The sequence below is a fragment of the Protopterus annectens genome, chromosome 9.part0, assembly GCF_019279795.1.
Source record: "Protopterus annectens isolate FY-2018-M chromosome 9.part0, PAN1.0, whole genome shotgun sequence".
In the NCBI taxonomy this organism is placed as follows: domain Eukaryota; kingdom Metazoa; phylum Chordata; order Ceratodontiformes; family Protopteridae; genus Protopterus; species Protopterus annectens.
In genome coordinates this window covers 113,277,450-113,305,286 of record NC_056743.1, presented here as the reverse complement: position 1 = coordinate 113,305,286, position 27,837 = coordinate 113,277,450, and the positions used below count along the sequence as shown (strand labels likewise).

General features: G+C 40.7%; 1 protein-coding gene across 1 annotated transcript in view; it reads left to right on the top strand.

Annotated features, from left to right (window-relative positions):
* LOC122811072 (diacylglycerol kinase zeta-like) overlaps window positions 1-27,837 on the top strand; it is a 3,109,428-nt gene that overhangs the window by 2,612,414 nt on the left and 469,177 nt on the right. Inside the window, exon 28 of the mRNA XM_044082630.1 lies at window positions 27,002-27,033. Coding sequence (XP_043938565.1) covers window positions 27,002-27,033 — 32 coding nt within the window. The remainder of the gene's footprint in view (window positions 1-27,001; window positions 27,034-27,837) is intronic.

The window sequence follows — 27,837 nt, the reverse complement described above, 5'->3', positions numbered from 1 at the left end:
AGAAAGAGGTAATTGTCTCCCTCTACTCTTCCCTCATTAGGCTAATCATCAAGTACAATGCCCGATTTGGCATGTACCTCACTAGACACCTGCAACAACTGGAGAGGCCACAAAAGTACCTCACATAGAGGATCCTAGGCCTTAAACACTTGTCCTGTATGGACAGACTCAAAAAACTCCAACTATTCTCTGTCTCATATCACCTTCTTAAAGGCGATCTCTGCTTGACTTGTAAAGCCATGTCCAACCCAGCTCTGTTAGAAATGCTCCATCTAATGAAATCCCAATCCCTCTGCACCACACGCTCCAGAGACATCAGCCTCATTACCACAATCAACAGAACAAGCTGGAGGGACAGGTTCATAACCCAGAGATTGCCCATGCTATGGAATAGACTTCCTATACATGTCAAGCGGAGTGCCTCACTGGCCCTCTTCAATAGAACTCTTGATGAGTGGATGGGAAATAGAAAATTCATCCCCAGGGACCACTCCAGTGGCTCTACTCGACAGAGGCACTGGGAACTATGGATGGGTAGCATGATGCCAGGATAATCCTATGGGCTAGGCTTGTAAAGGCTCCAGGGCGATTTGCCTAGTACACAACTGTGAACCTACAACCTCTTGCGTAGCCTCCCTTCCTCTTCACAGACTGCAGAAGATAAGATCCTGGGTAAATGTTTTTCACTCCAATGACAATGTACCTGCTATATTAGATGTTCTTCATGTTTCACTGTTGCAGTCATCACCTGTGGGGTTATCCCTGCTGTGGTAGCCCTTGGCCAGTCCGAATACCAGAGTCAATGTTTTTCTGCGTCAGCTGCAGTTGCCTGTAGTCTGACGTCAGTTCGTCAGTGCTATAAAGCAAGGCAGCCGATGTCATTACATCAGTCTTTCTTGCTGTGAAGCCAGTAGCAGAAGCAGTTCACATGAGTGCCATTCGGTTGCTACCCAAGTTTGAATTTCAGCTGAAAACGTCTAAAGGTAAGTACCCCACTGGGGACCCTTTTTTCTTGCACCAACCGATGTCTGAAAAAGTTAACAGTTAACTCACCTGTGGAAAGCAGATCCCACACAGAGACTTCCATTCTTACTGCATCACTTGTTTAGGCCTAGACCACGACGTCCCTCGTTGCTGGTTCTGTGCCCTCTTTAATGCGAGAACCATTCGCCATAGAGCTCTTATTGTAGACAGTTATTTTCATGTTCCATCTTCGCATTCCGATATGGTGTCCATCAGCCAACAATGGGTGGACATTCCGAAAAAACGCAGAAATAAAGGTAGAGAAAGACCAAACAAAGCTAAGCCTTCTGACGATGCTACCACTAAGCAGGTCATCAGTTCTCTGGAATTCAGTGAGGTGCTTTCACAGCCTCTGATGCCTGATTCGATATCTACGCAGGCCTCTACTGAGACCCTTTTGGAGTCTGGTATGCTGCAGAAATCTTTGTCTTCCAAGCCTTTGGCTATCTCTGCCTTAGTTGAGTCCAGAGCCACGAAGCAGGCACCAACTTCCGAAGTGACCTTTCACACTATTGAATCTAGACAAAAAAATGACATCTTCTCATCCGACAAGCCATTTCTGTCAGACCGACGAATTTTGTCAGGCCTAGAAGCCAGACCATTCCTAGAAATTCTGCTCCTAGCCACCATCTTGCTCCTGTTCCACTACCCCAAGCACAAATGCTTAAAATGGCGGAGGATCTCAGCTCCCTTATCTGGCGTAGTCAAGCCACAACTTCTAAAAGGAAAAGGCACCCTTCTCCAGAAATTATGACAGAACAATATTATGAGGAATCTGACTATTCAGATTTTGAAGAGGAACAGCAATCTCTAACTGCGTATGAGGATTCAGATGCAGAGGAATCCATCCCTTCTGCCTCCCCTCCAGAGGACCTTTCTTTTGGGGAAACCCTTGACACCCTCAGGGAACATTTCCAATGGGAATTTCAGGACTTCCCCCAGTCTATGAAAAGACTTAGAGAGTTTCTGGACCTCCCTCAGCACAGACCCCTGGCCATCCCCACTATTTTAGAAGTGGTGGATGATGTTTTCCATAAATCCATCTTAGCCTCTGATGCCCTTCCACCTGCTCCAAGTAAACCTGACAGGTACTACAGAGTACTGGATTCTCACAAATACCTGTACAGAAATCCTGCTGCAGACCCAGAAGTTATTACACAGGGACCTAAAGGAGCTAAGACTAGTTCTGCCAAGAATCCTATTCCTTCTGACAAGGACTCCATAACTCTGGACAGATGGGGTAGAAAAGTATACACCTCTGCAACCTTAGCTGTCAGAGCACTCAGTTGTCGGTTCCATATGTTAAAATATCAGCAACACACTTTGGAACTATTAAAACAACAGATTTCTACCTTTCCTGACTGTGCCAATTCAAAGGAGTTAGCAGATTTACTGCACTCTGCTTGTCAAGTAGCCAAACACTCATTACACTTTGGATGTGATGCCCTGCAGCCCTCTAGCAGGGCAGCAGTGACAGAATCTGTTATTCGGAGACATGCATGGCTGAAGGAACAACCTCTCCTTGATCATGTCAAGTCTAAACTTATTGATGCACCCCTGGATAAGGAGCGCGTGTTTGGAGTAAAAGCAGAAGAGGTGCTTAAAAAGGTGGAAGACAAAGCAGAATCTATGCAAACAGTAAAATATTTCCTTCAGGTTCAACCTCCTAGGTTGAGCAGAAGCTTTCCCTCTAAGCACTGGCCCTTCCCTGCACCTAGCACACAGGGCCAAGGTAAGCCCTGCAGAGACAGACCATCCAGGCCGCTATCCCAGGGCCAGCAGAGAAGCAAGCAGTTGACCACTTCCGCCCCAAAGTCAGGGAGTTCTACGCCACCCTTCTATGGAAAAACTCACAATGACTCCCCCCACCCCCCTTCTGCCCTCCCTTCCCTCACCAAAACCTAGGAGGAACGCTCTCCCTTTTTAAAGAAAATTGGCTTTCTGTAACAAAGGACCAATGGTTCTTAAAGATGATTTTTCAGGGATACAAATTCTCTTTCAGCGAACTCCCAATTCCAAGAGGGTACCCAGACTTGCCTCCAAATCAGTGAGCAGAAGCATTGAAACAGGCCCAAACTCTCATATCTCAGGGGACAGTAGAACCTGTCCCCTCAGATCAAACAGGTAAAGGCTTTTATTCCAGACTATTCCTTGTTCCCAGAAAAGAGGGCACTTGGTGCCCCATCCTGGATCTGTCCATTCTGAACACCTCCCTGGTGGTCGCCAGATTCAAAATGATAACTTTACAGCAACTGCTGCCTATGCTAACAGAAATGGCTGGCTAGTGACCCTAGACCTAAAAGATGCCTACCTACACATCCCCATAAGGAAATCCTGCAGGAAATTCCTGCACTTCAGAGCAGGATCACAACACTTTCAGTCCTCTGCACTGCTGTTTGGCTTATCTTCTGCACCCAGAGTATTCACGAAATGCTTACCCCAGCCATAGCATTTTGCAGACAGAGAAATATACAGATTTACCCTTATCTGTATGACTGCCTCATTCAGGCAGAGTGCAGAGAAAAGCTGCTCCAGGACCTTCTCTTTCTCATATCCCTCCTAACTTCCCTAGGGTTCACCATCAATGAGAAGAAATCAAAGCAAACTACCACCAGGAAGATCATTTTCTTGGGAAGCTCTGCTAGACACAGCATCCCAAATGGCCTTCCTATCCCCAGAAAAGCAGAGCTTCCTGCCTCTCTACTTTACCCAGCTGGCTTCCAGAAGTCACCTCACTGTGAGGAAGTTCCTGCAAGCCCTGTGATATATGGCATCTTGCATCCTTCTAATTCCTCTGGCCAGACTTCACATGAGAAAACGTCAGTGGTATCTAAAGAACCTTTGGTGCCAGCACTCTCAGTCTCTAGAGACCTCTCTCCATCTGATCCCATGTATAAGGGCCGAATTTCTCTGGTGGGCAGAGGCCTGTGCCAGGAAGAAGGGTCTTCCCTTCATCCTCCACCCTACCGGCCAGACCATCACCACCGATGCCTCAGACATTGCTTGGGGTGCTCACCTAGCAGGCAGGTGCACACACGGCCCTGGGATGCCCAGCAGCTTCCCTTACACATCCGTCATAAAGAAATTATGGCAGTGCAAAAGGCTCTGACATCCTTCAAACCCCATCTCAGGCCAGGGGTTTTCCTTATAAAAACAGACACCACCACAGTAATGTGGAATATCAACAAACAGGGGGGACCCAATCTTACCCGCTGTGCAGGCTAGCTGTGAACCTCTGGCTGACAGCCACCTCCATGGTTCTACACCTAATTGCTCAATACGTGCCAGGGGTCAACAACATCCTGGCAGACCACCCAAAAAGAAACGTACTGGACCCCCATGAATGGCAGCTCCACAAGGAAATCTTTCTGCAAATCACTCAGGAATGGGGAACTCCGGAGGTGGATCTCTTTGTTTTGCACCTCAATCACCAGCTGCAAAAGTTCCTAGCGTGGAAGGTGGATGCCTTGACCTTCCTCTGGAACTCCCTCTTTGTGTATGTATTCCCTACTCTGCCTCTTATTCCCAAGGTACTGATCAAATTAAGGGAGGAGAGACCAAAGGCCATCCCCATTGCTCTAGATTGGCCCAGACAGAATCAGTACCCCTTATTGCGCAGCCTGACCTTTCATCCCCCCAAGCAGCTTCCCCTGATCTCAGACCTCTTGACCCAGGTGAGGAGGGAAATACTGAACCCAGACTTGCAAACTCTCAGTCTTTCAGCATAGTTTATACCTTAAAAGCTAACAAGAAGTCCCTGTTAAGCAAACGGGTCCTAGACATTATCACAGAGGCCAGAAGGCCCAGCACCAGAAAATTTTATGCAGGGAAATGGAAAGGATTCTGCTCCTGGAGCCAGTCCAGAGGGGCCAGTACCTCCCATCCTTCCATCCCTCTTATCGTGGATTACCTAGCCAAGTTGCACAAAAGTGGCCTTTCCTTCTATTAAAATCCATGCCTCAGCCATTTAAGTCCATTATGATTCAGACTTACCCGTTTTCTCTCATCCTTTGATTAAACAATTCCTCAGAGGGGCTTCTAATATCAGCCCTCCCAGAAGGCTTCCCATGCCAGCCTGGGACCTAAATTATGTTTTAGAAAAACTAACCTTACCTCCTTTCAAACATGCTGCTTCAACAGAATTGAAATACCTCTCCTGGAAGACTGCCTTCCTACTAGCTATCACCTCAGCCCGAAGGGTTTCAGAATTTCAGGCGCTCATGGCTGTTGAGCCCTTCATCATTTTCCATGCAGACAGGGTCTCCCTGAGGACAAACCCCTCCTTTATGCCCAAGGTGGTATCTGATATGACCCTCGACCAGGCCATACACCTACCCAACTTCTTTCCCAATCCTTAAAACAAAGGGGAAAGGATTCTGCACTCGCTAGATGTGCACAAACAACTCAGATACTATCTGGACCGTACTAAACTCTTAAGAAAAACAGACCAGCTGCTTGTCAGCTTTGCCCCAGGGGCAGAGGGGAAGCCCATTTCCAAGCAAACCATTTCCAAATGGATATCACTCTGTATCCATTTCTGCTACAGACTACATGGGAAACCCCTGTAAGTCTATTCGTACCCATTCCACTAGGGCAGCCTCCACTTTCACAGCCTTCCTCAGAGGAGTCCCCACCAGGGGCATCTTGGAAGCTGCCACCTGGACCTCTGTCCATACCTTTACAAAGCGTTACCACCTACCTCCTTTTTCTAAGTCTAGGGCGGGATTTACCTCTGCAGTTTTGCAGGGCTTGCTGACCCATGCCTAGGGCTCTAACCTATCTTTCCACCTCTCTCCTAAGCTTTGGGAATCCTCCCACAGGTGATGCCTGCAACAGTGAAACATGAAGAACATAGTACAATTGTGTACACTTACCATAAATGTAGATGTTTGAGTGTATTCACTGTTACATTCCTGGTTTCCCTCCATCCATCCCCCTTACGTCCTCTTCCCCAAGGAGGACATAAGCTTCCCACTGTGGCTTTTAGCCACCAGGACCACTTTACCTTATTTCCTTGTGCTTTTGACAGGTTAGGGCAAGAAAAACTGATGTAATGATGTCAGCTGCCTTGCTTTATAGCACTGACAACCTGACATCAGATTTCAGGTGACTGCAACGATGCAGAAAAACATTGACTCTGGTATTCTGGCCGACTGAGGGTTACCACAGTATAGATAACCCACAGGTGATGACTGCAAGAGTGAATACACTTGAACATCTACATTTATGGTAAGTGTACACAACTCTACTTTCTACAAGCTCTAGGAAGCTCTAGGATCCATGGTAGCGGCCATCACACTGGTTCCACTAGCAAGATTTCACATGAGAATTCCGCAGTGGCTTCTAGCCTCCCAATGGTCCATCCTCACTCACTGCTTGACGCATCTCATCTGAATCACCAACGGCTGCAAGAAAGATTTATTCTGGTGGATAGAATCAGAGTAAATTCTTTTAGGCTGACCATTTGTTTCACCCCACCATGAACGCCTCCCAGATGGGGGGGGGGGGTCATTATCTGGACAGAACAGTCCAAGGCACTAGGTCACCATTGGAGGTCAATCTGTATGTCAGTGCTCTGGAACTGAGGGCAGTGCTCTTAGCATTGCAAGCCTTTCAAGGTGTCCTCCCTCTAGGAGTGATTGCAGTTCAATCAGACAACATGTCAGTAGTCTGGTACGTCAACAAACAGGGTGGAACCAAGTTTTACCCCCCCTGTGTCGCGAAGCTCAGAGTGTGGCAGTGGGCGATCTCATCCAACTTCTTTCTGATAGCACATCCCTGGGAGTTCGAACATGATAGTGGACAAGCTGAGCAGATGTATCCTCCTGCCTCATGAGTGGTCTGTCAATCCCAGAGTGGTGAAGGAGATTTTCTGTCACTGGGGCCAGCCTTGCTGTAACCTATTTGCATCACCACTGAACAGCAAGTGCAGCAACTATTTTGCCCTAATCTCCCTCACGGGGAGTCCCTGAGAGATCCCTTCCTTCATTGGCCATCTGGAGTACTCTGTGCCTTTCCCCCTGTTCCACTAATACTGCACTTCTTGAAGAAACCCATAAGGTTGAAGAGCAAGGTCATTCTCATTGCTCCATTCTGGCCTTACCAAGTTTGGTTTCCCTTTATTTGGCCTCAACTACTTCAACGTCCTTGGACTCTGGACCTGGCTCCAGACCTCTTTTCCCATCCAGAAGGACTATTGCACCCAAGTCTGAAAAACCTCAAGCTTACAGCTTGGTTACTGCAATTCCATTGATCGCCAGGCATAATAACATCTTCTCCAGCTCGAAAAATGTTGTTGGTTTCCTATAAGCCTTCCACTAGGAAGCTCTATCGCAGTAAGTGGAAAAGAGTCTCTATTTGGACACAAGATAATGAAATGAATCCCCTTGGCACCAGTTGAAAAAGTTTTAGAGTTCTTTGCTACACTTTTTGAACAGGAAACATCTTTCTCTACCATCAAAGTTCAATTAGCTGCTATTTCCAGCTTCCGTAATGGCTTTAAAGAGGATTTGTTAATCTCACATAGGCTGTGTAAAGTTTTTCTGAAAGGGACCTTGAGGTTATAGTCACCGTATAGAGACCCTGTCGTCCCCTGGGATCTTACTTTGGTTCTACAGTCCTCAGTACATTCCCCTTTTGATCCAGCAGCTACTTTTAATTTGAAGTTTCTTTCATGGAAGACAATTTTATTGGTAGCCGTTACATCTCCAAGATGAATTTCAGAGATTTATATGTTCTCTTCAAAACCTCTATATTTGATTGTCTATAAGGACAGGGTGTCACTAAGAACCAGTACATCCTTTCTTCCAAAAGTAGTATCCGAAACTAACATTAACTAGGCTACTGATTTATCAGTTTTCTTCCCCACTTTTGCTAACAAGGGTAAATACTGTTTACATTTACTCGATGTTCAGAAACAATTGCATTTTTATCTCAGTAGAACTAAGGACTTTAGGAATTCAGACCAGTTATTTGTCTCCTTTTCATGTCCATCCATGGACGTGCTTGTTAGTACCTCTGATACAATCCTACATGGGTCCTCTAATGTTTTCTCAGCCCACCTCTTAATTGCTTCATGGACCCTTGTCTGTTCTACCCTGACAACATTGGGTGCATGGAAATGTGCTATACTTTTCAGTAGCTTTTCTCCACTGTCACATTTCTTTGTTATGCATTGGCCCTTACAACACCAGTAGTTTTTCTCAAGAGTTTTCTTCTCCAGATAGTATTGGTAACCATCAATGTATAGAACTGAGCATCCCTTCTGAGACATAACTGTACTGTAGCTATTGCCAATAACCCCAGGATAGCTCACTGTATGCTGCTCAGCCATCTTAACTTAGCACACCTATAAGTCAATCACAATGGCATGATTACTAACATTGTTATGCACTACACTTGGTTTACTACAATCCACAATATACTGTCAACATGCTTTCAATACCTAAAAATACAGCAGGTAAACTTAGTAATAACCCTCTACTAACGCTGTATGCAACCCACACTTCACAACAATGATACTATATCAAATACATCTGAATACTTTCAGTTAGTACATAACATTTGGGGAAGCAATTCCAAAGACATTACGTAGTACGCATGGGAACATATCACATACAGTAAACAGTTTCAATGTGGTGTTTTACGTCTATTAACACAGGATGTTAATAGATGAAATATATTACACTCTTTAGCAAGCTGAAGTAGTCCAAAGAAACCTCCTCACATTTAGACTGTCAAAATGACTCTATTATGCTTTACAAAGCAATCTCAGACTTGTTGCTGTGAAAGCCATAAATACATAATAAGGTTGTTAGACTATAACACTTTTGACACCTGTATCAGTATATCAGATGGCATTATAAATAAGCTGTAAACCATGTACTGTTCAACTGTCAGGCTTCATTCATTATTCAAGAAAAATATAGTAATAAACGTACATTTCTCTAAACCTTTATATACAACTAATATGATTATGCTAGTCATGCCAAACAAACTTGTACACTTTAAGCTCCTGATTTTAGATTTACATTTAGATGCCTTAGTCGAACTACAATTGTAAAATCAGGTAAACTGCTGTATGCAACTGTAACATAACTTTCCTCATGTAAGCTTCAGCAAATACGAACAGTAATATGTATGTTAAACTATTGCAAAACTGCCATGGACTATTATGCAGCGCTTGTACCTGCAGATGTTATCTGTGTTATACTCACCCTTCCCAGGTATTCTTTAATGTTGTCTAGCCTGTATGTGGAATTCGTCAACAAACAGCTTCAAAAGTCCACTCGGATCCTCTATGTCTCACGAAACATCTGTATATAGCAACTACTGCCACTTCCTCACAACAGCATTTGGCTGCACCCCCCCATGAACATATACAGCAATGCGACCTGCAGTTCCGCGACACATCTCTGTTTCCATCATCACATAACGACGGATTACATTATGCAATGTTCAGATGTTCAAATTAGACTGCTACATGACCATCCATTTTCAAAATTCTAAATGGACATAATTACTGAGGTTCGGAATTATGCACTTCGCACTTCTGTACGGCAGGTAAGTGATCGGTGACATTGTAATAGTAAACCTATCTATCTATATATATATATATATATATATATATATATATCTGTGTGTGTGTGTGTGTTTTTGTACTGCCTAAAAGACACTGGAGACAGGAACACACATGTCTGTTCATTAATCCATAAAGTAAAATGTTAGCCCACCTGGGTTTTCAGTTTAAACATAAAGCAAACCATACCCTTATGACACTGTTCAATCCACATAGCCTTTCCAGGATGCAGGCTGTTGGCCTGTCCCACCCCCAGCTTTCAGAAGGAGTAATCCACAGGTTAATTTCTCAGATTAACTCCCACTGCTCCCTCTCAACCATGTTTCCCTGTCTTCCTTTCAGATGAGCCTGTATGTGAAGAACTAACCTCCTGAATTTAACCCTTGGATTTCTGAGGTCCTTTCCAGGACCTGGAACACTAGGACTGGTGCATTTGGCACTCTGTAGTGATCGCAATAAACCCTTCACCAGTTTAGGCTCCTTCCTATTCATAATCCTTTCCTGTTGGTGAATCTCCCCGTTCTTGTTGCCACCATTAAAGGAAAACTTCACCTTAAAAATTAAAAAAACATGTTTTTTTCATTGTATCTTTGTTTTTTGAGCTATTTTAATGCCTCAAAATCAGTCAAAGTGCTTCTTTTACAATGTTAATATGTTTCCCACAAAATGGTGGATGATGGGGCCTGCCTTGATAAAATGATCTTGTTTTCTTGCTTTCATTCCTTCTTCCCAGAATACATTTCAAGTCATGTTTATTTGAGTCCTGCTAGAAATAAGGAAGTGGTGTTTCCTCTTGCCATTAAGATAGAATAGCAGGACCTAGAAGCACTGTCATCTAACACATCTTTCGCAACAGAGCTACTTCTGTGTTTCCCTGACTGTGCCTCATTTATGTATCTGTCAGAGCTTGTTCTGTGCTGTAAATAGTGGCTAGCTATTTCCAGTGAAAGAAAAGTATGTAAATAGTAGGCTAATGTAAAGGGTTTCTTTTGTAGTTCTAAAAGAATTGACAGACCTTCCCCCACACTTTCATGATGAAGTCTGAAAACTCTCACTGCAGTAAATGATCCTTGCTGTATCATGTACTGGTGACAAGTAGTATTTGAAAGGATAGGTTTTAATATTTGAAAGGACTCCAAAGTAAGTCTATCTGCTACTTCCCAATGCCTTTAATGGGAAGTTTTTTTTTCTCTTTCTCATGAATGATGCAGAATTAAAATGTGCTTTACTAGTTCCTTAATTATTTCTGTCATGTTCACCCCCCTTTATTCTATTTCATGTTTATTTATACTTTGGTAACCAGGAAAGTGAACTGGTCCCAAACCCTTTTCAGCCATGACTCGGGCAACTTTGGCAAAGATAATAACAGGTAATAAATGCACTTAGAAACATAAAGAAAAAAATACTGACATAAAGACATTGACAAAGAATACATGTGCAACACATAGCCGATGTGTGATGGTGAATAAGTAAAACATTAAACAACATTTATTGGAATGTATACATTAATAATGCTTAACTCTACTATGATAAATTTATTATAAATAATGACTTGTATGCACCATATTGCATAACTCAGAGAGCTGTAAAATGTTAACTGTTGTCTAAATGGCTAGAAATCGGCAAATTAATGTTTTATGGCTTTGCAAAAGAAAAGGGAGGAAGATAATTATATTTACATCACTTTTGCTGTCCTAAGATAGTATGAAAACATACTAAACCTACAAATTTTGGAATGGAACAATCATTGCAGTTGAGCCTAATAACTAGTATGGTGAAAACGATTTGGACATGAGGAAAGTAGGAGAAAGGACATTGATTAGGATGATGACAATTAAATAATACACACATGCATACAGACATCCTGTTTTGTGTATGTATATATTTGTGTGCATCTGTATAAGTGTGTGTTATATACACTTACACACAGACACATGCTCATCCATATGTTAGTGCATGTGTGACTACTTACAATATATATTGCATATTTCTCTCTAGATGTATTCACACTTTACTGCATCCCACATATATATAGTGTTTTACATGCTACACACACACACACACACACACACACACACACACACACATATATATATATATATACAGTTACACAAAATTTGATTTGTTTTTATTTAAAAGACATGAAGTACACAGAGAGGCATATAATTTATTACCCCGTTAAACACACACGCACGCTCATATGTTTTGTACATATATGTAAGATGCTTGCTACACACATGTACTTTATATAAATATATATTTAATAAAATTAAATACTTATAGGCAAATTGAAGCACAGCGAGCATATAAAACCAAATCGTATTTTATTCAGGTAAGCACTTTCACCACATCAGTGTGGCTTCTTCAGACCTTAATAACACACACCAATAAAACATGCAGTTATAAAACACTTCAAATTTAAAGCATCCAGTCATATGCATCATCCCTCCCATGCATCAATGACATAATTCTCCATATTCCTTTAAAGATATATAACACTTTGTTGGATGTATAACAGATATGCAGTCCCTACTATAGTTGATGCAAACTCATATGTGCACAAATTACCTACTCAAAACCCTAGATTTTAGTACAGGTTTAATAGAGACCACTTCATTAAGTCCAGCTCCCTTAACAGCCCTAAGTTTCAAAATCCATCTTAACTCGGCCTCTTCAGTTTTATTTTCAATATTCCCCCTTCTGGCTGTTTCATGTATAACTTCAATTACTCTAAATTTAAAATCATGTTCAAGTCTTTTGTTCAAAACATACTTAGCTATAGCATTATTCCTATTTCCTTTCTTAACACTATATAAGTGTTCTCTCGCACGTTCTTTGAGATTACGATCTGTCTTCCCTGTATAAAACTTTGAGCAACATATGCATCTCACCATATAAACTATGTGTTTAGTATTACAATTGGCCCTCACATTAAACTTGTACAACTTCCCAATGTCCGGATGTAAAAAATCCAAGGATTCTGGGTCTATATATTCACAGTATTTACATTTACCACATGGATGTGTCCCTTCACTTATTTTACTCATATCCTTACCCCTATCAGGATAACAAAGTAGTTTCTTCATAGATTGACAATTCTTAAAACAGTAACTTGGATTAGTACCCACTAGTTTAGCAATCTTCTCATCTGTTAGAAGAATAGGCCAATTCCTGTCAACGATCTGCTTAATACTGTTAACATTGCTAGTATAGCACATAGTATACTTAACTTGCCCACATCCCTCTTTCTTAAACTTAGTCATACCTGTTTCTTCTGTATATGTTTGCCTAAAATATGGTTTCGTCCTTCCTTCTCTCATGTCCTTTACTTCATTCAGTATTTGCCTAGTCTCATTAGTTTTATATTCCCTAGCTCCAAAAATGTTTCCCAGTTGTTCTATTCCTTCCTGAAATCCCTCATCATTATGCTGTAATGTCGGCATACCCATGCCCTGTCCTTTAACCACATTTTTAAAAGTCCTTCTAGGATGCATACTGTCTCTATGTAAAATATGATTCCTATAACATTCTTTCCTATAGAGACTAGTAGTAAAGGATAGATCCTGTTCCCTAATACCCATGACATCTAGAAACTATATCCGTTGAAAACTTGATGATCACATTTCCTATGTGGAATACAAAATGGTCATGCACTCTACCACTGTAAGGATTGACCAAAGTTGGTGGGATTCTCTTACCATGGATCTGTGTGTACCAGATATGCGTCTCCCTCTGGAAGGATGTCAGAAAGAAAAAAAAAGACCTTTTTATGAACTATATCAGACAGGGTTTCCAGCTTTCTCTCTTTCGGCAGTTCTGTCCTGTGTGTGTGTGTGTGTGTGTGTGTGTGTGTGTGTGTGTGTGTTGAAAATTGTAAATGTGTTGATACAGTACAAATAACATTTTTTCTGACTTTTTTATAAATGTCACATAAGTCTTTATACTACATTTAAGTTTTCTTAATATATAAACTATTATAAATAACCAGCATTTAAAGCTTATCATTTTAATACTGTGATGCTGCTTATATAAATCTGTCAGAAAAGGTGACAACTGCCTTTAAACCCCTGACTGATCTAATTGTTGTATACCTAAAGGCAACGAGTAGCCAGGTTATCTTTAAAAAAAAATCACTGTATTTAATACAATTTGTATGCTTTTGTCTTGTTTACAACAACAGACTTCTTCAGAATCTAAGAAATACAAATTAACACACATTTAAATAACCCTCTCAAGATAATCACATGTTCAAATTCCACCACTAAAGAACACCAATAAAACCACATCCCGTTTATGCATCATTTAACCTTATAAAAAACTGTATATATGTTTAATTAGAAAGTTACATTAAAAATCAAATACTGAAACATATATACCTATGAACCTGTACATTATAAAATTGCAACTTTAAAATGTTGGAAAAGGATACATGTTCATTCAGTACGGGGGGATGTTACAGCAGTAAGTTTTATTTGCAATGTTAACTCTCTAGATTCTATTAACTTCAACACCATAAAAATAAAAACCATGTGTATGAAACTGTATAATATGTTTAAACTAAGCATTGTTTTTATTCTTATTTTTTACATGTAGGTTGTGTTCATAGATATGGTCCCTGAACCATCTTTTTGTTTTTCCTATATAAAAATCTATAGCAATTTTCACGCAAGGCTCTGTCAACTATACCAATTGTATTACAATTACAGTGATGGTTCGGCCTCACTTTAACATTATTAATCCTTATTGATTCTTTCTCTAAGATATATTTACACTGCGGGCAAAACCAGCATTTAAATGTCCCATCCTTTATATGTGTTGTCAAAGTGGGGACACTATCAGACATATCAAAATATTGCTTAAAGGATTTAGCTTTTTATACACCACTACTCGGGTTTCACCTATTGTAGCTATAATATTATCAAAACATGAAAATATAGCCCACTTCTCCTTAAGTATTTTAACTATATTTTCATGGTCTACCGTATATGACATTACAAAAGCCCCAGAAAAATCAGTCTTAGGTGACTCAAATCTGTTAAGCCCCGACACTGTATTCATATTTCTCAATAAAGGTTTATAGTTCCCGCAATTTTTTTGTGAGACACTTCTTCAAAAATATCTCTAATTATATTATAGGGGTAGCCTCTGGCCTGGAGTATTTTACCTAACTTCTGCCTTTCGATTAAAAAAGTATCGCCATCAGACACCATGCAGGCTAATCTAACATACTGCCCCTTAACAGTAGCCTTCTTTTGACTCTCAGGATGGCAACTTGAATAGTGGAGCAAACTGTTGGAGTATGTAGCTTTCCTAAAGACATTACTAACTAGTCTTTCATTTTCCACATCCTTACTTATGTAAATATCCAAGTAACTGTTTTTCTGTGGGTATTATAGGAGCGTGTACATTTCAAAAAGTGGTTGTCAAATAAATGACCATGGAAGTGGGTCAAAAGTATTAAATTAGAACTTCTTTTCCCATTGAAGGAGAATGATATTAGCAAATATGGGGGCACACGAGTCTTCTGCAAGTAATGCTTTCATCCAAGAATACAAAATTATTTTTCAGTACTACCTTGATGGAAGTATCTAGGGCATTGATGTAATCATTACTAAAAATCTGTATGCTCGACCATGAAATCATGGAACCACTCAAGCAGTATATTGTGGGGTATTACATTAAACAAATTGACCACATCAGTAGTGAAAAAAGGCATACATTCAGAATATTACACATCCCTTAACTTCATTAGAATCTTTACAGAGATCTTCAAAAGCATTGAGACAACTCTTAAGCTTAATATCGATATATTAGCCATAGGATGTATTTTACATTTTCCTGAGTTGACTATAGGCCTCACAGGGGGCTTTTGTAAATTTTTATGTAGTTTTGGGATACCAAACAACTTTGGCACAATAGGACATTTTTCTTTCAAGAAATAAAACAGCTCAGGAGTAATCTGATTTTGCATAACCACATCTTCTACTAGACTATCTGTATATCTATAACATACATTAATGGCATTCAAAAAAGAAATTTCATAAAAGCCATCACCATATACAAATTCAAACATCTGTTGCAAATAATCAACATAGTTCATAACCACTATCCCCTCCCCTGCCCTTATCAGGCTTCGTAATTCGTATACGTTTGTTCTTACTTAATTTAAACAATAGTTGCTTTTCTCTGTATAATAATTTCATACAACATTCATGTTGTTTGCTAAGCAGTTCCCTAAATTCAAACTCACACAGCCTTTCAAAAACTAATAAGGGTAAGAGGAGCAGAGGATTGAAAATACTTTTGCGGCACAACTCCAGTGGTCTCTAATCAACATTGTTATCTTTAAGTATAAGCTTTAACTTCAGTTTCCTTAAAAATAATTTTAAATCAACAATAAGTTCACATAAATCAGTTCCAAGCGTCGGTACAAATATTTGTTGTTTACTGAGTAAATTGGCATTGTCTTGTCCCAGTATTTCATTTGTAAAATTAAACAGTTAAAAGTCACGTGAGTCATTGAACACAATACTGGGAATGCTCTGAAGTGACCGTAAAGTACAATTTAACTTTTTCATTTACCCCCTCTTGATGGCTATGTGTTCTGCCATAAGCGGTTCATTCTCCGTCTGCCTTGCTTTTGTTTGCTCTGTTCAGTATCTCCTCAGACCGTTGCAATGGAGCCTCCTCTTAAGGGGCAATTTAGCCATATAATTGGTCAAAAATACTCTCAACATGGCTGTGTGATTTGTCAGGACTGGTTGCCACACCTCACAGTTTAGGTTTCGGATAGGCTCAACAGTTTTTATATTCTAATTGATCTCTACCCATCTTTTTAATCTTACCAGTTTTAATGTCAGCTACTATTTTATCAGTTTTAGTAAATACATCGTTGTATTGCTCAAAGTGGCCCTAAATAACATATCCCTAGTAATGATAAGGTGTAAAGCATTAGCTTCATGCATAAGTTCATCACTATTCCGCTGGTTATGCTTCATTAGCAATTCCATCAACTCGAACACCTGTTTGTCAAACAATTCAAGTAGTTCTTTATATAGTGGTGACTTCAGTGTTAGTCTGGCAGGAACTTCCAGTTATATAGTTCTTTGGGCACCACCCCAGTTTTGATACTTTCACGAAAATAGGAATTCTCCAGTTGGAGTTTCCAACACTGTAAAATCATACTTTCCAACTTGTGAATGGATTCTTTAACTGTTCCTTTGAGTGTTCTTGCTACTTCAGTAAAATCTACTGGCTTATTAAGCCAAGAGTGCATATTAATCTGAATTTCCATAGCACCAGTAGAAAATAAATTAATGGGATCATCTGAATTCTTAATTTACTGTGAGTTCCAACCAGTGGTGTATGCTGACCAGGAGGTATGGAAGATGTAAATGTGTTTAAATACATAGGAACCGGTCTTCCCTCAGTACGAGATTGGTAGACACTGTTCCTATTCTGTTGAGAGAGCTACTGCACTAATTGTGTCAATAGTCCAATACTTGTGACTCTTTTCTTGGTCACAGTCTCAGTAACCAGAACATGTTCATTGCCTTTGGTCATAGTAGAAACAAACAAAACGGACTAAGAACTAAACAAAAATAGACCAAAGTAGATACCCAAAGACAGTGAGCATTCAGGTTACCTTAAAAAATCACTGTAGTTAATTTAAAGATTTAGCGCTTTTGTCTTGTTTACAACAACAGACTTCCTCAGACTCTAAGAAATACAAATTAACACATATTTAAATAACCCTGTCAAGATAATTACATGTTCAAATTCCACCACCAAAGAACACCAATAAAACCACATCCCATCTATGCATCATTCAACATCATAAAAAAACTTCATAAGTGTTTAATTAGAAAGTTACATAAAAAAGTCAAATACTAAAACATGTATGCCTATGAATTTATACATTATAGAATCAGAACTTTAAAATGCTGGAAATATTTACATGTTCATTCAGTCTGGCAGATGTTAAAGCATTAAGTTTTATTTGCCATTTTAACTCTTTAGATTCATGGACCTCCCCTACCACTTCTAGGAACAACAGCATAAAAATAAAAAAACATGCATAGGAAACTGCATAATGTGTTTAAAGAAAGCATTTATTTTTATTCTTATTTTTTACATGTAGGTTGTGTTCATAGATACGGTCCCTGAGATATCTTTTTTTCCTGTGTAAAATCCATTGCACTTTTCACACAAGGCTCCATAAACTACACCAGCTGTATCACAATTACAGTGGTGGTTCGGCCTCACTTTAACATTATTAATCCTTGTTGTTCTTTCTCTAATATATATTTACACTGTGGGCAAAACGTACATTTAAATGTCCTAACCTTTTTATTTGTTCTCAAAGTAGGGACACTACCGGATTCTCTGAATCAGTTTCCCTATGTTAACATTTGTAGAAGTAGTAAAAATGTGTCAAAATGGATTTTCTCTAGTAGAATTATTTCAAATATTATTTCTAAGAAAAGCTAGGCCAGAAAATATATGTGTGTTCCATGAGAATTATTTCTGAGTGCGTTAGGCCAATGTAAAACATTATGCTGCATCAGCATGTTTCAGGTTTAGATGAGAGATCGGGGCTCTATTATGGATAAAGAAATAGTATGGGGCATTGTTTGCCTAGGAGAAGCTATTAGAAACAAGGACAGTCTGCCATTGTATTTTGTCATTGCTTTTATTACAAGTTCTTTAATATATGCAGCATTATTTGTGAAAAAGGAAAATATGAGAGCATGAGAAAGTTGCTCATAGTATGAGAACATTCTGAAATGTAACAATTGGAGCCCTCACTTAATGATAATTTTATGATGTTGCTGTTAGCTTAAGAATATGATTTACGATTGGAAAAAAAAATATTCCATAAAAGTACCACCTAAAGTGGACATGCTTTCTTTCATGTATATGTTAGTCTTTGTAGTCCATAGTAATCAGTGTTACTTTACTAAGTCTTGGGACAGTAGTCCTGCTGAAGTCTGCGTCTGACCTGAATACCATACTCTCTCACCATTCCACAACAGTGAACAACCTTGCTGTCCAGTGTTAGGATGTCAGTAATAGGAAGGTACATTGGCTGGCACCATCCCCAGTTCTTTCTTACGATTTTGGTTTGAGGTACCAGTGGATTCAGCTAAGTTGCCCATGGGGAACTTTCCTTATCTTAATACTTTTTTTAATGCTAGTTGTTTAGTATTTAAGAAAGGTGGTAATTACTTATGTGGGAAACAAATCTCCCGCAAGGACTACCACTCCTATTGCTTGTTCTTCGTAGGACCTCAGCAAGATGTGCCAAACTGCCCTTTTTGTGCTAGGTTTAATGGCAAAAATGTATAGTTATCCCTTTTAGGAAAAACCATGTACCTATGAATTACCACATAGGTGGCAGTACACTAAACACTGAAAGTGTGATGAGAGACTTAGGGACACAGGTGGACAGTGGTCTCACCTTTGATGACCACATCGTCACAACAGTCAGGAATTCCTTCTATGTGGCACACCTCATCACTAAGGGCTTTTCATCCATGAAAAAAGGAGGTCATTGCCCCACTAATCTCATCCCTCATTAGACCCATTATAGAGTACAACTATAGTTTGTTATGTACCTCACAAGACATCTGCAACAGCTGGAAAGGCCGCTGAAATACCTCACTAAAAAAATCACAGGCCTAAAGCAGATGCCCTATGCTGACTGTCTAAAAAAACTCCAGCTATACTCTGTGGCATATCGTCTACTCAGAGGTGATTGCTGCTTAACATACAAGACCAAGTCAAACCCTGAGCTGGTGGGCATGCTCCACTTAAAGAAATCCCAATCCCTCAGAGCCACATGCTCCAGGGATCTAAACCTTGTCATCACAATGAACAAAACATGCCGGGGGGGGGATAGGTTCCTGACCCAGAGACTCCTCATACTCTGGAATAGACTGCCCATACATGTAAAGCAGAGCGTCTCCTTGGCCCTCTTCAAAAGGAACCTTGATCATTGGATGGGAGATAGGAAATTCACCCCGGGGATCACGTCAGTCGCCCTGCTAGACAGGGAACCAGGGAAGTAAATACTATGGGAAGAAATAGTCAGGGAATTGTTATGGCCAGGCTTGTATAGGCCCTAGGGCCGATAGCTTAGTACCAACCTATAAAACATTAAAAGCAAGGTCCAGTTCCTCCAACGGCATTTAGTATCAGATAGGGCCCAAACTTTGCACTCTGTGACATCTGCCAGTTCCTAGGCTGTTGTCCAAAAAAGGAAAACGAGAAGACAAATACCTGAAGGAGAAAAATGTGTGAGAAGGCAAAGACATTGTTGTCTGATTCCACACCTTGTCCAGAGATCACCAAGTCAGAGGAGTCATCTTTGCTGCAACCTGGTCCAATGCCTGTTATGCCCAAGTCCATTGGTGCTTCCCCCCTGAAGGCTAGCATGATTGTGGCCCTGTCGTCACATGCCAAAACCAGAACAACGTCACTTGGGTTTGAAGCTGTTAAGGTGAACATACCCTGCTGATTGAGAGTAAGGGCATTACTTCCCTGGCAGTAGTTTAGGAGGAATTACATGGGAACCATACTGAGATCATGACCACCCATCTGTGATCTGAAGTATTGTCATTTACTCTCAAGGACAAGGCACCCAAAGCAAAAAGACAAATAGCTTTGTTCCAACCAACACTGCCCAGATCCCCTGTCTCTTCAAACTAGAACTCTCCACACAAGCTAGTCAGGCTGGGGCAAGACTACTTGACATTTGGGTAACCCACCATGGAAAGGAACCTGTGCCAGGAACCTCCCCTGGCAAAAGAAAAAGGAATTCATCTCCCCCAGGAAGATTCAAATTCCTCAGAGTGTGAGGATAAAGTAGAACCTGCTTATTTGTGCATCTTCCCTGTCACCAGTATTTTTGTTCTGACTCAGGAGACACTTTATCCCTGAGAATTTGTCTTTTGGGACTGCTTCATGTCTGCAAGTCAAGCTCCAGTCGCGTACCCTGCACGGGCGACCTCATCCTGGTATATGACATCAGTAGGACTTGTTGTCGGGACAGATTTGTGTCCCAGAGACTCCGCCTTCTGTGGAATAGACTCCTCTACATGTCAAGCAGAGTACCTCATTAACCTTTTTTAAGTGCAACCTGGATAACTGGATGGGGAACAGAAAATACACCCCTGGTATTCCACCTGTTTCCTTGCTGGACAGGAACATTTGGTGCTGACTTGTCAGAACATGGCCTAAATTCTAGGCTTGCAAGGGCATCAGGGCCAATAGCCTAGTAACTTCCTATGATCCTACGATCCTATGAATACCCTTCACACAATGAAGGAATCCTTTATTTTGTAAGTGAATGGGATGTCAGCCAGTCCCAGGATAATTATAGAAAGCTACTGAGTCTCCCTTCCCCTAGACCCTTGTGATACCTACAATCCACAAAATCTTGAACAATGTGTTTACTGAAATATCACTGCAATCAGATTCCCTTCCAAAGCCTGATCACTTTCACAGGATGTTTGAGTCCCACAGTTCCCACTATAGGAATCCAGTGGTGGAGCTAGCTGTGGTTTCTTTGGAATCCACCACAAGATCTTCTGGTCCTGCAGCCAAGAATCCCTTACCAAATGATAGAGAAAGTGAAGACTCATAGACCAGTTTGGTAGGAAGACTTATACCTCAGCCACTCTAGCCATGAGAGCTCTGAACTGCCAGTTCCATGTGCTCAAATACCTCGACCCAGACCAAGAGCAAGTAAAAATTAAGACAGAGGGAATGCAAGATAAGAGCCTCCAGAGAGACATCCATAAATTGTGCAGTGTAAGCCTCCAGGTGTCCTGAAATTCACTTAAATGTTTCTGTGATACATTAGATACATCATGCAGGGCATCTGCTATGGAATTCATCACAAGGAAACGTACCTGGCTGAGGGCACAGCCTCTTTCAGACTAATTTAAAGCAGAGCTTCTTAATGCTGAATTAGATGAGGTGTTTCTGTGAGGGTCTCTAGCTGAGAAAGTGTCTGTCAGACTGGATATGAAGGGGAAAGAAATGAAGTCAGTAAACAACCTGTCTTTCCCCTACCCAAGATACAACAGGAAATATCCTAGCATACCTTGCCCCTTCCCACAAAACAAGAAAAAGCTAAACTCCCTAGGGGGAAAAAGACCTAGGTATCAAATACAATGACAAACTGATAAGCGTCACACATCTCAATGGGGAGGGTCTAAGCGTCTTCAAGAGCACAGCTGTGTCTATGCTCAACACCTCCCTTCACCCCAAAATCCCACTCCAACTCAGCTTCTACCTTCTGGGAGGGAGGATCACCTCCTCCTTCAATCACTGAGAGCAGATCGCCCAAGATAAATGGGTACTGCATATATTCAGAAATGGCTACTTTCTACAGTTTTGGAAAAACTTTCGTTGAAGTGCACTTTAGTGTAATTCAGGTTGTACTTTTGTTTGTCGAAGAAACCAAATTTCGACAAATAAAAGTAGACCCAAAAAAAAAAAGGTACAGGGAGTCCTATACTGGATCTTTCAAAACTCAACAAATTCCTGGTAGTGGCAAAATTTAAAAATTATAACACTTAAAATCTTGCCATTATCTTCCCAGGAGCTTTGATGGTGACTGTGAATTTGAAGGACACCTACCTTCATGTTCCTGTCCTTCAAGAGTCCTACAGTTTCAGACAGGGGGATGACACTTCCAGTTTTGCACCTTACCATTTGGCTTATTTACTGCACCCAGAGTATTTACCAAATGTTTGGCATGAGTCATTGCTTTTTGTTGAGCCAAGGAAGTCAGTATTTATGCATACTTGGATAATTGCCTAATCCAGGTTACATCTCCAGCAGAACCCATAACAGCTATTTAGGTAATTATGGACTGCTTTGAGAAGTTCAGCTTCACCCTCAGTATACAGATGTCACAACTTACACCCAGCCAAAGGATTGTCTTCCTTGGGGCAAACCTAGACTCAGTCCAACAGAGGAGCCTTCTACCAGGGGAGAAGGCATCGTTTCTCTCAGAGTACCTCATACACCTACACAACAAACAGGCCTTTACTGTAAGGAAATTTCTAAGAGTACTGGGGTGGATGGCTTCTTGTATTCTAATGGTTTCATTGGCAAAATTGCAAAATGAGAAAACTACAGTGGTTCATAAAAAATTGTTGGTCCCAACACCAACACTCTACAAAAATGCCAAAACCTTTCCCATCATTTTTTGAAAAAGAAAATCTTCTGATGTGAGAAGAGCACCAAAGTCATTCCAGGAGTCCCCTTCTTTCTGCCCGAAATGGTCCAAATCCTAACAGCATACCACTCAGGCATGGCTTGGGGAGCACACATGGGACAATTTGGTGTCCAATGGGCATGAAACAGGCACCAGTCAGTCCAGCACATCAATGTAAAGGAGCTGATAGCAGTCATTTAGGCTTTGAAAGCTTTCCATGAAGGATTAGTACCAGGAGCAAAAAAAAAGTACTGAGGAAAAGCATGACAATGATATGGTACGTAAACAAACAGGAGAACTCATTCTTACCACCTGTGCAGAGTGGCAGTTTAACCATGGCTACTGGCTCACCAATTAGCCCTCACTTCCCTAGCTGCATACATCATGCATTAAGGCAACATGTTTAGAGACTATCAGAGCAGATCCTTTCCAGACTTAAATGAATGGATACAAAAGGGAAATTTTCCTAAACCTGATGCACAAATGGGGTGTGTGAGACTTGGACTATTTTCCATGCACAGAAGACAGACACATCAGCAAGTTCTTTTCAGTGACTCACCAGAGAGAGGCATGGTAAAAAGATGACTTCTAACATAAATTGACAGATGCCCTTTTGTATGCCTTTCCTTCCGTATCCCTTATCCCCGGGGTATTGCAGAAAGTGAGGGAAAATGGATTGAGAATGATATTGATGGCTCATTACTGGCTCAGGTAACACTGGGACTCCCTCTACCTAACTCTCAGTGAAGGGAGAATCATGACACCCACCCCCCAGTCTTCATTGACCTACCACATCAAAGCAAGGGGTGTGTGATCCTCCCCAGCCTGAAGACACTCAGATTAACAGCTTAGATGGTTGGCTACTGATTTCTTACAATCTTTTTCAGAGGGTGTGCTATTATTACTAAAGGAGACCAGACAACTGAGTACCAGAAAGTCATGTGTGTTCATAGGTTCATAGGTTTATACTAGGCTATCTGCCCTAAGGCATTCATAAGCCTAGCCCAAATTTTTGTGGCTTACGCCACCCCTTATATGAAAAAATACTGTGCCCATTAGTTTGTTGTGCCTCTGTCCAGCAGTGACACAGATATGATTCCCGGGGTAAACCTACGATCTCCCATCCACAGGTCTAGATTTCTCTTGAACAGAGTCAGCGAGGTGCTCTGCCTCACATGGACCGGGATTTTATTCCACAGCATAGGGAGTCTCTGAGTGATAAATCTATCCCTCCAGCACGTCCTATTTATAGCCGTGCTAAGGTTTAAGTTGCTTGCTCTAGTGGTTTTGGTGGATTTGGATTTTATGAGGTGGAGCATGTCCATTAATTCCGGGTTGGACATTGGGAGAGAAGACCTGGATTCAAGGATACTTTATGTCTCTCCCAAGTGAGTTCTCCTCTTAGAAATCCCAGAACTGGAATATGAGAAGATAATGGATATTTGTGCTGGGATGAAAGGTTCTTCAGATATTAATGTACTGACAAAATATACTTCAGGTATCATTCTATCTTTGTCATGTGGAGTCTTGTAAAAGGTGTTATGAGAATCACTGATGTCATGAGACCCAGAATCCTGAGGTATTCTCTTGCAGTGACCCAAGTTTAAGTGGGTCAAAATGGAAAAGTTTTTTATGGTGCAAAACTAAAGGTATTCTGCCCAACCAGCAACCTTGAAACACATACTAGAATACCTATAGATTCTTTAGAAAAAAAAAGCTGTCTTATTTTAGTGTAAAAGCACATGCTTCTACTGTTTCTGACATTTCTTATGTCCCTTCTTGGGTCCATATCTATTCATCGAACGTTCATTACAGCGACACGCACTTCATCGACACGAAAACATCGAAACTTCAGATCATCGAAATTTCAGGTAAGCTATCCTCCCCCTCGCAGGACCCATGGTAGCACTTGTGGCTATATTGCGAAGTAAATAACAACGTTGTGTAGGGAAATTGTAGGTAGTGATGTGAACCATACGCGTTGTACCAGAAAAAGAAGTGCTACCATGGGTCCTGCGAGGGGGAGGATAGCTTACCTGAAAATTCGATGATCTGAAGTTTCGATGTTTTCGTGTCGATGAAGTGCGTGTCGCTGTAATGAACGTTCGATGAATAGATATGGACCCCCCTTCTTACATATGCTCACCCCAACTGAAGCAAATACTAAATGGGGAATCTTACATCTTAGGCCACCCAGCTGAGAGCTTGTACCCTCCTGTGACCTAAGTTATATTCTGGAAAAACTAATACTGCCATCATTTTATCAGGAGCCTAGCACCACTCAAATTGCTTACTTGGAAAATACCCTGCTGCTAGCCCTCACTTCAGCCAGGCATATATCTCAGCTGCGAATTCTGATATGCAAAGAGCCATTGCTCACTTTTTACAAGGACAGAGTAACCTTGAGAGCTAACCCTTCCTTTTTGACTGAGGTGGTATCAGAAGTTTTCATGAACCACGCTACTAATCTCACTGTATTTTTACCAATCCACAAAATAGTGGGAAAGTATCCTGCACTCCTTACATGTGCAACTCGGATTCAACTTGTATATAACAAAACAGATCTGACAAGCTGTTCTTGACATTTGTTGAAGGTAAACTGGGAAAACCAGTGGGGAAACAGACATTTTCAAATGAATAGCCAACAGTATTGCATTTTTTACTCAGACCATGGAAGACAGATTCCTGAAAAAGTCAGGGCTCATTCAACAAGGGCAAAAGCTACCATTACAGCATTCCTAAAAGGGCCCCCTACACAGACTATTTTTGAAGCAACTACTTGGTCCTCTGTGCACACCTTCACCAAGCTTTACCACCTTGGTAGTATGTTCAGAGCCAGAGCTGGGTTTGCCTGTGCAATTCTGCCATGCCTGATATCCCTGGCCCAAAATATTTTCCAACCACCCCAATAGTGAAGTTTTGGGAGTATTCCCAAGACATAGTTATTTAACATTGACTATGATAAACAGGGTACAGTTGTGTAGCTAACTTGTGTTAATTGAGATGTCTGAGTACATCCATGTTCTATTAGCCTTCCCCTCTTCTCTTTTACCTCTCAAGTTGGGGTGGGCACACTACCTATTCACTGTCCCTTCCCCCTAATTTTCTGCTCCTATAACACACCATCTACAGCTGTCAGTATAGTTAGTAGGACAGGTCATGCTCCGCTCGAGGAACATTGGACTTCAGTGCCTCAGTCAGGAAAGACCCGAAGATGGCACCATCCAGTGTACCTTTATACTGCTGACATCCTGATGTCGGATGACAAGGATGAACACTGGCTGATAGTCAGACTGGCTGCAGGCTTCAGCATGGCAGAAATCCTATGACGTCTTACTGCAGAGTTGATCAGATCAAACATCTACAGTTACGGTAAGTTAGCTACGCAACTATACTTTTTGTAATAATTTGTAAACAGTTTACAATATTGCAGTAACCCCTCAGGCTGCATTCATTTTGTCAGCAGTATTTTATTTACGCAGTTGTCAGCTTTAATATGCGGTCAAGTAGTTCTGTCTGTCATTGGTTGTTGAGATATTTTGAGAAATATGAAAAGTATGACAAAATAAATAGTATATGAACATTTTAATATATAGCTGCACTAGACAGAATTCAAATACTGGGCAGCTGATTTGCTCATCTTGTAAGTTTTAAGATTAAATCTATCAGTAGCTTGTATATACCGCAGTTTTGGAAGTATTAGTATGAGTATTAATAGACAGTATTAGATGCCTGGAGGTGTCAGTAGGATGAAACTAGAGAAACGCCAGAAGTTAACTCATTAAACCTTAGTGCCACTTTCAGGTGTTTCTCTAGGTTCATTCTACTAATACCTGATACCTTTAGGTGGCTGACTTATTATATACCTTTGAAAGCATTGGGTATACTTGCCATATTGCAGCCATTCTTTATTTTGAATTGGTGTAATGATGGAACAACTGTGTAAAGATCATCTGGATATTTTGGACTGTGTTACATATTTTGATTGTTTTCTGTGACCTATACTTTCTAGTGGAGTGATATTACCTTACTGAAAGGAGGCCATATATGACACCTTAAATATTCAGTAAATAAGTACAATTTCCCTGGCACTAAACAATATAGAGGTTATGAGACTTCTTTGCCATTTGACTAACTTCTAACCTTTTTTTTTTTTTGATGGTGTTTAGGACTGAGAAATCAGATTCCGTTATGGGAAAAGGTGAGTTAGACATCTTGTAAATCAGCTTTGTTTACTTTGTTATTTTGCTTGTGTAATCACTTTTAATGTTCTAAAGAAATTAGTGTTTTCATATGTGATATAATGAACAATTTGAAGTGTCTACATGTCTGAATGGTACATTCCCCTTGCATTTTATGACAGTAAATATTCCATTAAAAGCGTTAGCCTGGTGCTAGAATGATCAGTTTTAAAACCCTCTTATAAAGCCTGTGTGACAAAATAGTTTCTTCTATAGTGCTTACAGTGGCAAATACAACAATGTGGGAGTTTTGGGGACTTGAAAAGCATATTATCCTCTTTCTGGTTCAAGGTTTACTTTGTCATTCACTCATTCATTCTCATGTATCCACTTCATGCATTTCAATTTCATGGGGAAACAGTGGTGGTATCAATACTCAATGAAAACCAGAGCACCTAGCAAAGATCCATACAGATGTATGGAAGGCATGCAGACTCTGTACAGAGGTGTCCATGATGATAACTAAATTGAGTACCAGGTGCTGTCAGGCAGTAATCCTAACCCACATTTAAAGTAACCCTTACTGCTAGTTTTCTGTACTATACAAAGCAGTCATTGTCTTAATTTTGCTCTTAGAGGCAAAGTCACACAGCAAGGAGCACTTCCTTAATATCCTTAAGATACACTTGGCTGAAAGACATTCCTAATGATTTTCTTTTGGGGGACTATTCTCATCCATTTCAGCCAGCTATTTTCATAACAGATGGCACATTCAGAAAGAGTAGACCATTCACTGTCCGTTAAGTTCTTTTATATTGTAAGAA